The sequence below is a fragment of the Pongo abelii genome, chromosome 8, assembly GCF_028885655.2.
Source record: "Pongo abelii isolate AG06213 chromosome 8, NHGRI_mPonAbe1-v2.0_pri, whole genome shotgun sequence".
NCBI classification, from domain to species: Eukaryota; Metazoa; Chordata; class Mammalia; order Primates; family Hominidae; genus Pongo; species Pongo abelii.
Window position 1 is genome coordinate 64631908 of NC_071993.2, and position 16790 is coordinate 64648697.

The 16790-nt window shown below is 53.1% G+C and overlaps 1 protein-coding gene across 2 annotated transcripts in view; it reads left to right on the plus strand.

Annotated features, from left to right (window-relative positions):
• The window catches only part of ZCCHC24 (zinc finger CCHC-type containing 24), a 63230-nt gene extending 47163 nt beyond the window's left edge, over nt 1–16067 (plus strand). The window contains exons 3-5 of one of the 2 annotated variants that reach the window (XM_063727595.1): nt 3912–4076; nt 11033–11141; nt 11909–16067. In XM_063727595.1, the coding sequence (XP_063583665.1) occupies nt 3912–4076; nt 11033–11141; nt 11909–11946 (312 nt within the window). In that variant the 3' untranslated portion in view covers nt 11947–16067. The remainder of the gene's footprint in view (nt 1–3911; nt 4077–11032; nt 11142–11908) is intronic. The other variant, XM_002820784.6, reaches the window with a different exon arrangement.
• The last annotated feature ends 723 nt before the right edge of the window (nt 16068–16790 follow it).

Here is a 16790-nt window from a genome sequence, read left to right on the forward strand (position 1 = left end):
CGGGAGGCAGGTCCTTTATCATCATCCTGGTTTCCAGATGAGGAAACCAAGGCACAGAGAGTTTGAATAACTTGGGAGGAACCCCCTGGATAGTCACAGGCAGAGCCAGATGTCATTGCAGGCATCTGGCCCTGGAGACCACAACTGGAGCCACATCCCATGCAATGGCGTGTTGGAGCCGGGCCCTCCCAGTGCCTGGCCTGACAGCAGCCGTGGGAATGGTGCGCTGAGGACGTCTGGTCCTGCAGGAGGCTGGGGCCCCATCCCTTGCCTGCCAAGCAGCCCACACGCCCTGACGGACGGCTCCAGACGGCTGCTTTTCTAATTACATGGTGCGTCCGTGCTTCCTGGCTCACCCCTCGCTCTTCTCTTTCATCTTCCTGTTCCCTTCGGTTCTCACTCAGTGTCTCCTTTATCTGTGTGGGTTTTTTCCTTCCTGTTCATTTCTGAAGCAGGGGCTCTGGGAACAAATTCCCAGAGTCCACCTCCAGTCTGGCCCCGGTCCCCACGCTTCACTCTGCCCAGTGTCCCGGAATGACTTGACCCCTCCTTCTGGTACCTTGACCCCTGTCCTTTGCCCCAACTGTGTGAGGCCAGGCACCAGGTCCTGTGAGCTCTCTGAGCTCAGAGGCCTGCAGAACCAGATCCAGAGTGGGCCTGGCTGGTGAGAGTCCCCACGTTCCCACCTTCAATCAAGGAGTCTCAGACCTCAGCATCAGGGAGGCACCCATGCCTGCCCCCTCATCCCCTCTGAAGACGTAGATGCTTCTGGGGAGACATGGGGGAGTGAGTTCATCCAGTGCTTTATTTCAGATAATGGAAGATGAGGGGTTGTGATAGAGGGGGTGGCTTAGAAGTCACAGGTTCCAGACCCCAGGTGAAGGAGAAGGTAGCACCAGAAACAGTCAGAGGGACATGCACTAACTTGAGATCAACAGAGCTCAGTGTGCCTTCAGAGGCACATGTTGACCCCTCTATTACACACTGACTGGCCTCCGGGCCCTAGCTGCCCACTGAGCACTTCCCTGGGTGTGGCGACCCCTTTCTCAGATCTGACCAGGGCTGAGGGCAGCCCTGCCCTGGAGCTCAGGCTGAACCTTCCCCCAAGAATGTTACAGCTGCCAGGAAGGCCACTGAGGATCCAAAGACATTAGGCAGTGGGCCCAGGAGATCAGGGTGGTGTTGGTGTCACTTTCTAACTTTAGATTTGCGCACTCAGCACGTATGTCCCCTCTTAGTGTTTTGCCTGAAATTCTAGCAGGCTATCACCAAGTGGTAGTAATGGCGCCTGGGACAAAGAGGCATGATTACTAAAGGAAGAAACTATGTACCAAGTTTATATACCACTTTTTGTTCTACATTAATAAATAATAATGGCACTAATATTCCTGTTTCGTCTTCTGTGTGCCAGGCACTGTTCTAAATGTTTTGCATTTAATCCTCAGCTCATTTAATCCTCAGAACAGTCTTATATGGTAGTTACTATCCTTATCCTTGTGAAGTAACTTGCCCAAGATCACAGAGCTGGGATCTGGATCCAGGGCGTGTGCCCTTAACCATTACGCACCACTTCATAAATGGGCAGTTCCCCAAGGAAAGTTACTATGGCAACATCATCTCACAGCCCAGCACTTCTTTAACGTAATGGCATATGAATTCCCTGGGGCTCTTGTTAAAATGCAGTTCTGATTCTGCAGATCCAAGGTGAGGCTCGAGACTCTGCGTTTCTAACAAGCTGGTGGTGCTGTCGCTGTTGGTCCGGGGACCACACTTTGAATAGCCACTGTGGAGAGCCTGCATTTAAGCCTCTCCAACTCAAAGCCTTCCAGGGCCTAGTAGAGAATGTAAATTCAGCTCTAGCTGGTGGGAGCAGAGGTGATGTGGAGGAAGCATGTGCATGCAAGCTGATGGGGCAGCCACTCCTTAACCTCAACCAGCAAGGATTCTAGACCAGTGTGGTCGTATTTCTGTGTGAAATCTCCCATTTGCAAATATTAGGGTAACTCATTCAACTTTTAAAAACACTTGCAGCTTGCAAGTGAATGTTCATAATAGCATTATTCATAATAGTCAAACATTAGAAACAGCCCCAGTGTCTATCATCTGATAAATAGGGTAATAAAACATGGCACATCCATACAGTGGAATATTATTTGGCAACAAAAAGGATTGAAGTGCTGACATATGCTGTAGCATGAACAAACCTTGAAAACATGACACTAAGTGAAGCCAGACACAAAAGGACAAATGTTGTATGTTTCTACTTATATTAAATACCTAGAATGGGGAAATCCAGACAGACAGAAAGTACATTAGTGGCTGCCTAGGGCTGTGTGGGGTAAGGAAGTGGGAATAGGATGGGGAAGAACTATTACTGGGTATAGGGCTACTTTTGGGGGGGCAATAAAAATATTCTAAAATTAGATTGTGGTGATGACTGTATACTCTGTGAATATACTTAAAACCAATTGATTTGTCCACTTTAAATGGGTAAACTGTAAGATACATGAATTATATCAGCAAAGCTGTTAAAATAACACTGTGTGGGAGACAGCTAGTTTCTTTCATATATAAAATGCAGTTACAAATCAACAAGAAAAATATTAGGCTACTCATGTATGAAAAAAGAATCACAAAAAGTATGAACAAATAGTTCACAAAGGAAACACAAGTGGTTCTTAAATGCATGGCAAATTCACTCTTGCTCATAATAAAAGACATACAAGTCAAAGCTCCTCTGAGAAGATTTTCTACCTTTTAGATTGGTGATAATGAAAACTCTGTTGATGCTGATATGGAATGTTAAGTTGGGATACCTGCAGTATGTAGGGAGGGGCAGTGGCAATTTGCTCTTTAAAAATTAGTGGTGCTCGTACCCATTGACCCAACAATTTCACTTGTATATTCACAAATACACTCACACATGTGCAAACTGATACATATATGAAGTTATTCATTATAGCATTGTTTGTAATAATGGAAGAACAGAAACAAGCTAGGTGTTCTAAAATAGTAACTGGTCAATGCACTATGGAGCTTGCATGGACTCATACTGTGTGCAGCTGTTAAACAGAATGCAGTAGCTCTATTTGTAGTGATGTAGGGAAAACTCTAAGATGTATTATTCAGTAAAAAAACAGTAGCCAGGCACAGCTGTATGCACCTACGTAGCCTCAGCTACTCAGGTGGCTGAGGCAGGAGGATCCCTTGAGCCCAGGAGTTTGAGTCCAGCCTGGCCAATATATCAAGACCCTGTCTCGAAAAAATAAAATAAGATAAATTTTTAGAATGGAAGATGCAGAACTGGGAAGATGCAGAACCAGATGGATAATCTGTTTCCATTTTCATGAGGGAAAAGAATGTATGTACAAATGTGCATGTCATATGCATCTGTAAATGCAGGGCCCGCCTTTGGAGTGGTGTGAGGGAATTTAGATTGCCTCCTAATACGGGAGCTGACTGGGTGCAGGGAGGAGGAGGACTCGTTGGCACTGCCACCAGTTTCCGTGCTTGTATTGCCTCTTCAATGACCCTTTAAAGCACACTGCTGGGTAGGCCAAAGAGTGCCTGTGTGCAGGCCCCCGAGACCGGCTGCCCTTGATGACGTGTGAGTTAAGGAAGTAATTTCCAGCCACCATTGAGTACTTTACTCCTTAAATCTAGGAGAGACGTGCGCCATCTCCTCTGTCTTTTCACCATCTCCTCTGTTTTCTGTTCCCTATGTGCCTCCCAGCCCTGGGATTCCCGTCTGTGCTCTGGGGATGACCCTGGTATTATCTAGACTGGGGACAAAAGGTGCCTGCACACATGGACACAGGACATGAAGACTGAGGCGGAGGCCAGGGGAACCCTGTGGGGCATCATCTTGGCCTTTGGACGCCAATCCCCTGTGTTTGCTTCCTGCCCTGTAGGCACGCCCCAAAGGCGAGGGCCTGACTCCATACCAGGGCAAAAAGCGCTGCTTCGGCGAGTACAAGTGTCCCAAGTGCAAGAGAAAATGGATGAGCGGGAACTCCTGGGCCAACATGGGGCAGGAGTGCATCAAGTGCCACATCAACGTGTACCCACACAAGCAGGTGAGCCGGGCGGGCTGGGGCCTCCCACACAAGCAGGTGAGCCGGGTGGGCTGGGGCCTTCTCGGAAGGACGGCAGGAGAGCGACTTTTCCCTTACCAGACCTCAGTTTACTCCCTCCTATGAGGGAGATGTCTCTAAGTTGACCCTTTCTTTCCTTGTCTCATCTGAAATGGGAGGGAAGGGAAGGGAAGGAGGATGATGCGGCAACTGCACCAAGATCTTGAGACCAGAGGATCCCGGGGAATTGTAAAACTAGTGAACAGGGCATGCTGTTGTGAGACAGAGATGTGCAGACAGCAGGAAGCAGCAGAAAACTCGAATTTCCTTCCTTGATCCATCCAGTCGGCCAGTGTCAACAGGGTGGCTGTGTGCACCAGGCCCGGGCATGTGGGAGGGGTAGGGCCAGCTCCTCCTAGGAAGGTCTTACCTCAGGCAGCTGCACAGGGAAAGCCACTCAGAGGAGCTGATGCTGACTTGGGGACCTGGAGGACGGGGGGAAGCTAGGCCTATCACAAGTGGGGGGCTGGCCATCCTAGGAAGGGGGCACAGCAGGTGCAAATGCCCTGAGGCTGTAAGGACTTGGGGTGCTCCAGGCCCACAGTTCAGTGAAGGTGCAGGAGAGGGCAGCAAGAGGCTTGGAGTAGAGGGCTAGATGGGGCAGTCACAGAGCCCTGGGGGCACTCGAGGGACCCAAGAACAGCAGGGCTTTCAGATTCATTTTAAGTCAGTTACTCTGGTTGTGTGCAGAGATTGAGTGTGGAAACCAGTGGGAAAGCCAACAGCATAGCCTCATGCTAGCTGGGAGGAGACTGAACTCTGGAGGTGGCTCTGGAGCTGGATGTGACACCAAGCATCACCAGATTGATGGTGGAATGTGGGGGAAGAACAGGAGCCCAGGAGAACAGTCCCACCCCAGGCAGGCTGGAGCACCTGAATGGGTAGAGGAGGTCGTTCCTGAACTGGGCAGCCTGGGCAGGACACAGGTGTTGGAAATGAAAGCAGGGGTCCTCTGATACGGGTTACATTTGAGATGTTCGCAAAAATCCAATTAAAGATGTCAAGAAGGCAGTTAGATCTGTAATTCTGAAGTCTTGAGAAGTCTTGAGAAGTCAAGATGGCCCATACATAAGTGGGTGTCATCAACCTAAACGTAGTAGGGAATGGATTTGAGTTCCTGCAGAAAGAATGTAGACAGAGTAGAGAAGGGATTCCCTAGACCAAGTGTTGCTGAATCCCAGTGTTTGATGGTCAGATAGAGGAGGAAGACCCAGTAAGGAGAAGGAGAACCAGGGAGCGTGGAGTCCCAGAAGCCGGGGGTGGGGTCGGGGGAGTGCTGTTGGAGGCTTGGCTGGTGGTTGGTGCTCAAATGTCAGGTATAGAGACCACAGAGGAGTGCCTTGGAAATTTGGCAATTAGGCGATGGTCCTCAAATTTTACAAAGCAAAGCAAAAGCATTACTTTTACCTGGGGAACTTGAACTACAACCAAGGTTTGAGAAGCACAGAAGCCCGGCCAGTCAGGCATGAGGGTGAGAGTGGAGGTGCTGATTTGTAGCTGGCCTGAAGGTCAAGGCAGTGTCCATGGAGCAGTGTCAGGCGAGGCTGGTGTGGATCTGGCTGCAGAAGGAATGCCTCATTGTCCACTCTCTTGAGGAGAGTTTGATTGTCGAGAGAATCACAGCAGTGGCCGCAACCGGGAAGGAGCCCTTGGGCTGGGTGTTGTGGAGATAGTAGAGCTTGGAGTCCAGTGCAGTCTGGTGAGAATGATCTAGAAGACAGCAAAAGGCTGATGATGCAGGGGCAAAATGGGGGATGCTTCACCCATCGGCACAGGAGGGAGGGAGAAGAAGGGGTAATTAGGAAGGTTCATGGGTTGGATGGTGCAAAGAAGAACCTCACATCCAAGGCTTCTGTTTTCTCAGTAAATGGGAGACAAGTGGGCTGGGGCGGGCTTGAGGAAGGATGAGCAAGGAAGCAGCCTGCTAGGGAAAGCTGGCTGGACCACCCAGCCACATCCCAGGCCGGGGGAGGTGCGCGATCCTAATGCAGTGGCAGGCGTCAGCCTAGTTCGGTGACTTGCTCCAGCACAGCTCGCCTGGCAGGTACAGGCCAGGCCCGGTGTACAGAGGGTCCACAGGGCAGAGGTTGGCTGGGCGAGCACTCCAGAGGGCAGATGGTTAGGGGGTGGGCCTATTTGTAAAAGTATGATGACTATGCTTCATCGTGGGGCGTCAGCAGGGAAGGGAAGCTACAGGGGACCGGTGGAGAGGGAGACTGGGTGGGCCTGTGGACTGGGTGGAGTCTGGGAGCCAGTGGAATGGAAGGAGAGAACGAGGGGGCAGAGATGGGTGGTTTCTGAAGAAGCCCAAGTCTAGGGTGTGGCTGAGGGGTGGTGGGAGGGAAAGGTCACTGTCGATGAGGTAGTGGGGGATAGAAGAGCCAGGGATGGGGTGGGCCTTCCATGTGTGCTGAGTCACCACAAAGGACAAGCAGACAGAGGAGGCAGGAGGGAAGTGGGCTCCGGGAGCTACTGGGGGAAGGCTCCCCTGAGGGAGAGATGTAAGACAGAGCTCTGATGGGGTAGAAGGTCAGTAGACCAGGGGCCTGGAGGATAGCTTGGAGCCTGGAAGGGCAGATAAGTGGCCTGGGAGGGAGCAGGGGAGGAGGGAAGGCAGATAATGGTGGCTGGCTGGGGGCAGGAGTCAGGAACAGCTCAGTTTCTGCAGGGCCTCAGATGTATGGGGGCTGCTGGGGTCTGTGCTGACAGTCCTGGGGGCTGGGTCCTTACAACCCCCTCTGTGACTTAAACAGAGAGACAGGGCCCAGCCTGTGCACCCAAGCCCCACAGGAACCCAGTCTCTGCAGTGGCTCCAGCCCTCAGCCCCTGCCCCGATATTGCCCCAGCATCTGGCTGGGCAGGGCTCCTCACCATGCCCCTTCCACAATGCCAGGCTCATTCCTGGCTTGTGTCACCATCCTCAAGCTGGCAACGGCCCCGCCTGCCTCGCCATCTCCATCCTGCCAAGCTCAGTCCCAGCACAGCTCCCTGACCACCTGTCCCCCATCTCCACATTCAGGATCAGCTCTCCCAGGACCCAATCTAAAGGATCCCTCAAGAGTGTGTGGCTGGGCCCTTCCCCTCTTCCAGTCGTTAGGCCACTGTTGAACACCTACTGTCTGCACTGGGGACACTGAGGCCCCAAAAGAAGACAGGACTTCAGTAGTCAAGTGACCAGTGACCGGTCAGCTGGTGTCAAGGGGCCCTGGAACTCAGGTCTCCCACCGCCCAGGGCTCTATCTCCTCTCCTGAGCTCCCAAGCTGGGAGGGGGTGTGAGGGTGGTGCCTCTCTATCCCCCAGCTGTTGGGAGCCTTTAAAGAGCCCAGCGGCGGTGCTCCCCATGGTGCCACGCAGTGGAGAGAGCTGGTTTATTTCTCCTGCCCCACAGAGCCCTGACCTGTGTGGCCTCCGTCTCTGGAGAACCCCCCACTTCCCCACTTTCCTGGCCGCCACATCTGCTTCCTGTCGGCCTCCAGCTGCAGCTCCCCCTACCGGCTCCGGTCCCCTCAAGAAGAAAACACCACTGGGCCTTGCCTTGCTGCAGGGAGTTGGGGAGGCCCTCCATCACGGTCAGCCCCAGCTGCAGAGTGTTTTCCGTCCGCAGAGGGGAGTGTCTTGACAGCTTCCCCAGGCTCCTCGCCCAGTGGCAGGCCAAGTGGGGCTGAGCAGTCGGGCCAGAGCCCGGGCCCACAGAGGGAACCCCCACCATGGGGTCATGGCCAAGGAGGGGGCGCAGCTCAGATGAGCCCAGGAGGGTGCTGGCAAGGATGTTTCAAGATCATTTCACCTGGGACTTCGCTGTTTCCCCTGCCTCCATGCTGCCCCTAACCCTATATAACACATGATACCAATACTGGCCAACATTTTGAGTGCTCTCTATGTGCCAGGCACTGTTCTAATCCCTTTGCATAGACTAATTTACTCTTCACAGCAACCCTATCATGTAGAGTTAACCTACGGACTTAGCCCCCATTTTATGGAGGAGAAAATTGAGTCCCAGAGAAGTTAAGTGATTTGCTAAAGGTCACACAGCGATCACTAAGTCTTCCGGAGCTTTTTATGGCTATAAAATACTTTAAGACAATCATCTCAGCTGGGCACTGTGGCTTATGCCTGTAGTCCCAGCACTTTGGGAGGCCAAGGTGGGAGGATTGCTTGAGCCCAGGAGTTCAAGACGAGACTGGTCAATATAGTGAGATCTCATCTCTATAAAAAAATTTTTTTTAAACAATTAGCCAGGTATGGTGGTGCATGCCTGTGGTCCCAGCTACTTAGAAGGCTAAGGTGGGAGGATTCACTGCACTCCAGCCTATGTGACAGTGACCCTGTCTCTAAAAAAGACAGTCAGCCAGGTGCAGTGGCTCACACCTGTAATCCCAACACTTTGGGAGGCCAAAGTGGGTGGATCACTTGAGGTCAGGAGCTCAAGACCAGCCTGGCCAACACAGCGAAACCCCATCTCTACTAAAAATACAAAAATTAGCTGGGTGGTGGTGTGTGCACCTGTAATCCCAGCTACTTGATAGGCTGAGGCGGGAGAATCACTTGAATCCAGCAGACAGAGGTTGCTGTGAGCCGAGATAGCGTCACTGCACTCCAGCCTAGGCGACAGAAATGAGACTCTGTCTGAAAAAATAAAAATAAGACAGTCATCTTATTTACTTCTCTATCACACAGACACATACACACACACACACACACACACACACACACACACAAACTAGGAAAAAGTCAGTGAATGTTATTAACCTCCCACCCAGATCCCAAAAGGGCAAGTTGAGGTTGTGGAGGAGAAAGATCCTTCCCAACAGCCCTTAGCTGATAGGTGGCAGAGCTGGCATGCAAAGCTCTGTCTATCTGACTTTGGTGATACCATGTCATATGGAGACGTTGCAGAAGACACCAGACACAGAGTTTTCCAGAACAGTCTTCAAAACAAGCTGGCAATGACCCCTTCAGTCTCCATGGAGGTTCTGCCCTCAGTCCTGGGCCTGCCAAACCTCTGTCATCCCCAGAGATGAAGACTCAGAAGGCAGATGCCAGTCAGGGTGGGTGCAGCTGGCAGGTGCCAGTGAATTCCCAGGGGAGAGCACTGTGCCTGTGAAGACAGGTTCCCCTCCACCAAACACAGAAGGGTGCTACCCTGGGGACAGAAACCCAGGGACTCAGACAGGCTGGGAGGGAGTGCTGCAGTCTGGGGTGGCCACTGGTCATAAGCTGGCCCTGAGCCCCAATACAGTGTAGCCAGTGGGGCCAGCTGCGGGCAGTAGGCAGTATGTCCCTGCAGTGCAAGGCTTGGAAACAGCATGTGTGGCTGGAAGGCCACACACCTACCACCTCCTCACTGCAGGCCCCAGGGGTGTCCCTAACGTCTTGGAGCCTCAGTTGCCTAATCTGTGGAAACTCCCTTCACCATACATCTTTGACCTGTTTCCTCCCTGTGCCACTCACAGGGAGGTGGTGACATTCGGTGGCCTGACTTAGGTGGCAGTACTTTGCCACATAACGTGTAAGCCATGGGGAGTGAGGGCTGTGTGGGGCCTGTTGAGTCTGGCCTTTCTGGCCTGTCCTGGAAGACTGGGTCCAGGAAGAGGCCCTGGCCAGTCAAGAGGGTGGGGGCTGCAAACCAGCTTTGTTTTGGTGTGCTGGAGGGGACACTTCACGACTATACTGATCGGACCGTCCTTTGGGAGCCAAGCAGAGTCTGTATGGCTGGGATCTCCAGGAAGAGGTGACAGGGACCCAGATTCTAACTCAAGGTGGGAAGTCTTCTTACAGTACAGGCAGTAAACTGAGCAGTGGGCTCTGCCAGCAGGCAGCTCTCCAGCCCTGAGGGCACCCAAGCCCCAGATGGAGGAGCTGTTGGAGGTCTCCCTGGGACGTCCAGGAGAGCAGGGAACGTGCCCTTCCTAGGTCCTTTCACCTTGGGATCTTGGCTCAATTTTGATAGCCCTCCACCAGCTGGTGTCCCCCCTCCCACCCATAAGACAAACCACAGACAGCTTCTGCATGCCGGGCTCTTTGTATTCATTATCTCCATTGAGTTGTCTGGTGAGAACAAGCCCATGAGAAAGCTGTTATCAGCATCCCTGTTCACAGATGGGTGCAAGGAGACCAGAGGGGGGCAGGTGGCCTGCCCAAAGTCACACAGCTCTTAGGTAGCAGAGCCGGCATTCGAGCCCAGGTCTGACAGGAAGTCAAACTCCTCTCTTCCCTGGCTAGGACGAAAGCTGGACAGGGAAGCCAGTCACCTGAAAGCCTCTTGTGATGTGGTTGACGTGCCTGTCTTTCCCTCCAGACCTTGGCTTTGTGACTTTAAGCCTGGGAGCACAGGGATGGGTTTTATGACTCCTGGGCCAGGGGCAGAAGGGTGGTCCCTGGATCAGAACCCTCTCACCACAGTCTCCCCACCTGCCTTCTAGAACCTTCTGACTCTTCCATTCCCAGACCGCTCTGAGTGTCCTCTTGGGGCCAAGACTGTGGATTGGGTGGAGAAGCCAGTATACTACTTTTGAGCCATTCACAGCCTGGCCAGGGGGACAGAGCACACCCTCTGCTGCCCTACCCTGTCATCCCGGGCCATGGTCTGCAGTCCAGGTTCTCCTACCCCCTCTCCTGGGCATGTGGCCCCCAGCTGACCCTGACCAGCTTCCTGTGAGCCCCCCATGTCCATGCAGGGGGCCCTTCTGCAGGCAGGGGCTCCAGCTGGACAGAAGGCAGCATCCCTGTGAGCTGGCCAAGAAAGCGTCCACTCAGGAGCTGTTCCTCATGGCCTTCATAAATTCTCCAGGGAAACAAGTCTTCACCAGCTTTGGAGAGTCAGGAGGGGAGGAAAAGAGCGAGCAGGGAAGCTCCCTCTCTAATAGAAATGTGCTTGTCTGTGCCTTCCGCTGTCCAGTTCACACACTCCCAGACGTCTCTCTGGATCCTCCCAGTCCCCTGCAAACGAGGCACTGTGAATGGACCCCTTCACAGATATGGAAACGGAGGCTCCCTGAGATCACCCAGTGAGTGCGTGGCAGGATAGGCCCGGCAAGTCACCTCCCTTCTCTGGGCCTCAGGTTCCTTGTTAGAAAACTGAGGTTTCATTCATGCAGCCTCAACAAATAGGGCACTGGGCCGGCCCTGAGATGTGGGGGTCAATCAACACTCATGGAGCTCGCTTACCACGAGCCCGAAGCACTGTGACTGTGTCCGGGTTAGGCTTCCCTTGAGTTCTGAGGCCACACAAGAGTGGAGAGTGGCCAGGGAAGAGGCGCCGGATGCTGGGGTCAGGAGATGTGGGTCCAGGCCTCCGTTGCTGTGGACCTGGGTTTCCTCATCTGACAGGCTGCACCCATGTCCTGCCTCTAACCTGGACTCACGTGAGCTTCAGGTGCTGGCTCCTCAGGCAGCACTCAGGGCAGAGCAGAGCAGTGCACATGGCCAGGGTGCCAGGTACAAGGCCCCTCCACAGCCCTGGCCCAGCCCAGGGCCCCACCTGTGTGTGCCAGGACTCAGACGCCTGCAATGCGGGCTCAGCAGGAGGGCCCCGGCACCTTGGCTGAAACAACCTGTGACCACAGGCGCCCTCTCCCCACCCCTCATCGGGTGTGTGTCTCTCCCTCTCTGTGTCTCTCTCTGTCTCTGTAGAGGTGTGCCTCTCGTCTGTCTGGTCCCCTCCCTGTGTACCTGTCTTACCTGTCTGTCTCTGTGTGTCTCTCCCTGTCTGTCTCTGTGTTTCTGTCTTTCTCTCCCCTCACTCCCCTGGGCCCCTTCCTCCTTCTCTCTGCAGAGACCCCTGGAGAAGCCCGATGGCCTGGACGTGTCTGACCAGAGCAAGGAGCACCCGCAGCACCTCTGCGAGAAGTGCAAGGTCCTGGGCTACTACTGCCGTCGCGTGCAGTGACCGGCTGCCCGCCCACACCCAGAGCCGCCCCCCGCCAGCCCGAGGAGACGCTGCTTCCCTGTGCTACTCCGAGGGGCTGCGTGTTGCCCTGTGCATGGGGTGCCCTCGCAGGCCTGCGGGGCTGGGCCGGGGGCTCTTAGCGTCCTTGTCTTGTGTGTGTTGACAAACAGTGTTACTGACATTGCTGCCCCCCACAGGCCAGGGAAAGCAGGGAGTCTGGGGCTCTTTGTAGGTGGGCCTGGGGTCTCAGTGGAAGGGACAAAGGCAAGCAAAAGCCCATGTCTAGGAGCCCTGGGTGTCCCCACAGGCTCTCCTCTGAGAGCCTCTTTGGGGTGAGCAGCCTTGTATTGGCCACAGGTGCACTAAATTTACTGTGAATCCCAAACCTCCCCCAGACCAGCCAGGCCGCCTGCCCCTACCCAGAACCTTCCGGTTTGCCCTGTATGGAAAGCCACTCTCGGAAATCCCTGTTTCTTTCCTGAGTCAGCAATTGTGGCAAGGGGACATGTGTTCTAGCAGCTGCTGGGGAGTGGACCTCTCTGTCCCTTGCCCGCCTTAAGCCCCAAATCCTGACCCCCTCTGACATCACTGGCATTGCACCTGGGTGTGCCCCCCTTCCCACCCTATGGACCCAGATAGGAGGGGTTAGGCGCAGGGGAGGCACGGAACGCTGGACAGATGTGTCCTGGGGAACGTGGGGCAGCCCCTCCCACGACCCCCAACAGACTGCCTTAGGTTTTGTCAGCCCCACTCCCTTTCCTTCCCCTCTGCCTCCCACCCACTCTGGGGGTCCACATCAAGGTAGTTGGGCCCAGTGTGGAAGCCCAGCGTGTCTGTTCTAGCAGAAAGGACACAAGCCTGGTGTTCTGGAGACCTCGGCTCAAGTCTTTGCCCTGCTGCCGATGCATTGTGTCACCTTGGGCAAGGACTTCGCATCTCCAGGCCTCAGTTTCCCCATTAGTTAAATGACAGCATAACACTAGAGAGCAGAGGGCCCATTTCAGCTCTGTCGTTCTGGGATTCAGGCTGGCCGGTGCTGTGTCCTGGAGCTTTATTTGGGGAGTTTCACCCAGAATGGTGGGAGAAACCTCCCAGGTGCCAGGTACCCCGCATCGTGACCCTTCACTTGGTGTCTTAGGAAGTCAAGCTGAGGGATGCTGAGTCCTCCCCTGCTGGCCCCTGCAGCCCCAGCCCTGCTTTTCATCCCCCACCCCTGCAAACATGGAGGAGACCCCTCCTTCTCACCTCGGTCTCCTAGCCCCTCACATGGAGAACCCTGAGACAAGCCACAGAACCCCTCTTTTCTAAAATGGGGACAATAATTTCCTACCTCCCAAGGGAGCAGAGAGGCCTCGTGGCACGTCCCTGGCCAGGGAGCCCACTGTCCTGGCTGGCGGCGGGATCGTGCGCTCCTCTCTCTCCCAGATGAGAAGCCCCGTTTCCATGGTCATGACCCTTCCTTTCTCCTGGCTGCCAGAACTGGGTCTCTTGATTTTGCCCCTACATTATGCCTCTGTGGGAAAAAAAAAAAAAATCAGACCAAGAAATGGGCCTGAAATTCAGTGTTTACCATGGCTCAAGGATGCCCATCTGGTGTCCAGTTGCCTTTTGTATTCAAATGAAAATGCTTTGTACAACTGAGGAGTTACGGTGAAGTGTTAACCAGGGGTCCAGGGAGCGAGTTGAAAAGATGGAGTGAGTGTATTTGCAGCCAGGGAGCTGCAGGGTGGATTTGAGGGGCCATACTCTCTGAGCACTTAAAAAAGGTGTATTTGCTCCAGGCCAGGCAGCAGGCTGTGGACACCCTTGCCACCACTGGGGACTGCCACCGAGGACTCCCCGAGCACGTTGTTCCCCGTCTTCTCCAAGGTGTTGAGGTGAGCTGGGGTTGGCCCCGGCCCAGGCTTCTGTCCCCAAGGAGAAGCTGCCACTGACAGTCATCCTACCGCAATGCTAAAGAGAATGTTCGCAGTGGTGGGCGGCATGCCTGTGCCATCCCTTCCAGGGACCCGGCCATGGGGGACCTTGGCCCAAGGATGCCTGGGGCCTGCCAGCTGTGCTGCAAAGGTGGGGGGGCCCACACCCTAAAACTAACCCAGGCCCCAGACCACTCGAGGCCAGGGATTCCCTGCATAGGCTAAGGGGAGTTGGGATATCACCCTAAAGTGACCTTGCCAGTGAGTTGTTCAGCAGGTAGCCACTGCCCTGCCATCTGTGCAGAGCCAGCCACCTTGGGGGCTGGGGTTCCCGCTTTGAGGCCCACCCTCCATACTCCCTTTGACTGGGCTCTGGCTGAACTGGGGAACTCTCTGTGGTCAGCAAAACCCCTGCCATGCAGGCCAGGTGCCATTGAGAATTAAGTGCTCAGAGGGCCAGGAGCCCAGGGGACAGGAAAGTGTGTGGTTTTAGTACGTTCAAAAGGGACAATCGCTTGCAGTTGGTAGATCTAGCGATCTAGTTGGGAGATAATGGTGTTTACCCCATATGAAGTATTCAATAGTTCTACTTGTGAATTTGTATTTATTTTGAGTTATACTTGACACAGAATTCCTTTTTTAAAAAAAATATGTGTGTATTTTGGAAAAAAAATTCATAGATGTTAAAATTTCTGCATGGTTACCAGTTTTTCTCACAACACTGAATTTGGTAGCTTTTCCCGAAAAAATCTTCACAGAAATTTTTTGTCTGTATATATTTGAGGGCCTTTTTTTTAAAAAAAAAAAAAAAAAGAAAGAAAAAGAAAAGAAAAATGTAATTGTTTGATTTTTGAGATTAAAACAAACAACAAAAAGAGAGGCATTTTCAAAACTTCAGAACTTTCAGGAGGGCAAGAGAATATCAAAGATTTCTGGAAGTATTTTGCCACCTTCTGGTTGAGCTGCAAGAAAATATTTATGGTGAGAACTTTTCTGTTTCCCGTTATTGGGTTTTTGGTTGGTTTTTGTTTGTTTTTTACTATGCTTTGGTCTGTAAAAATATGCAACTGAACTACATTCAGAAGGAAATATTGTCTACATAGAATATTATATGAAGTTGGTACATAATTCTGATGAGGAAAAAAAAATCTTTGCAATTCTTTAAGCCATATTGTTGTTTTTCTGTGTTGTTTTCCCTGGATGAAAATATCAGTATTAAGTAGACAGCATATTATTCAAGTGTTTAGACTTATTAATATGTTCTTGTCCTGTATTTATACATATGTGTATTTTGGAAAGTATTGCCTTTTTTAAGGGAAGCTATAATTCGATACATAGTGAAAAAGGGAATGGTGACCCCTTTGTGCCTCTTCCACTGAGGATAACAAACAGCATTGTAATCCGTTCTCTTGCACCTTCTTCTTATTATCTTGTTATTACGGTTTTATTAATTTTGTAGAGGGGCAGGGAGTGGGCGAGGGGAAGAAGCAGCTTATTTGACTAACGAGCCCCTCTGTGGTCCACCAGCGTCTTGGCTTGGTGGGAGGGTTCTTGATCAGCAGGGCCCCAGGAGGGAAGAAGAAGTGGGGCAAAGCCTGACCTCGCCACTCGGGAGCTTTGCCATCTGAGCCACGCCTCCTCCAGGCCATGCTCCTTGAACTTGCAAATGTCAACCGGAGCCCTTACACCAGCCCTCCAGCATCTAATAGACTTGAATCTACTCTAAACGAATATTTAATCCAACCTCACTACATTGTAGCTCAGTCCAACGACTAACCCTGAAATGGGGGTGTTCCAGCCTTCAGTGAGATGGCCAAGCGGTCCCCTGGGGGCTGTGGCAGAGGGCTTATCCTTCTCTGTTGCCAACCTTGCCGTCCGACCTCCTCCACCCCCATGCGGTGACCCCGTCTGTGTCTGTGTCTGTCCATACGTGTGAGTCCAGCTAAAAAGACAAAACAGAACCCGTGGGCCCAGCTCGGAAGGTGCGTGGAGAAGGCTCCGACGTCTCCGAAGTGCAGCCCTTGGGATGGCATTCCGTTGTGTGCCTTATTCCTGGAGAATCTGTATACGGCTCGCCTATAGAAATATAGCCTCTTCATGCTGTATTAAAAGGACTTTTAAAAGCAAAAGAGGCTCACAGGTTTCCTTGTTCACGCAAGCGTGTGGAGAGGCTGGACTCCTTCAGAGGCAGGAGACGGGGCAGGCATCAGAGAGACTTGGGGCTGGCCTCAGCTCCCCTGGGTCTGGGTCATCTTGTAATTGCCCTGCCTCCATGCCATTGATTTGCCTCCTCCCAGCCTCTCTGCCCCCATCTGGACACTCTCCAGGGCGACGGCCCTCCCCAAGTTGGCCCCAGACTGGGTGAGATTGTCGGCAGATGAGGTCACGCTTTCACTCAGCGGGGGGACTCCCGGGTGACCATATATAGGAGTGAATCTGCCTCGGAGACGGCAGCCCTGGGCCGCTCCCACTTGGCACACTCGGCCAAGATCAGGATTTGGGCCCAGACACGGAGCATCACACAGTGAGCAAACAGATCAGTCCAGGGGAGACGGCGCAGGGGCCCCTCTTCTGACCAAAGCCTGGGCTGTCATGAGGTGGGGCTCCTGCTGAGGGCCATGGGGAACCACAACGAAGCAAGACTGTCAGCAGCCACCCACCTGCAAAGCCCAGCATCAGCTCTTGCTGTTCGCAACCTTGCTGCTCACCTGAGTCACCTGCGGGGCTTTAAGAACATCATGCCTTGGTCCCACCCCAGGGAGGCCAAGGAAGTGGTCCAGGGTGTCTTTGAGTTTGTAAAGCCCCCCAGCTCAGTCCATTGTGCATCCAAAGTTGAGCAGCACTGGGCTTCA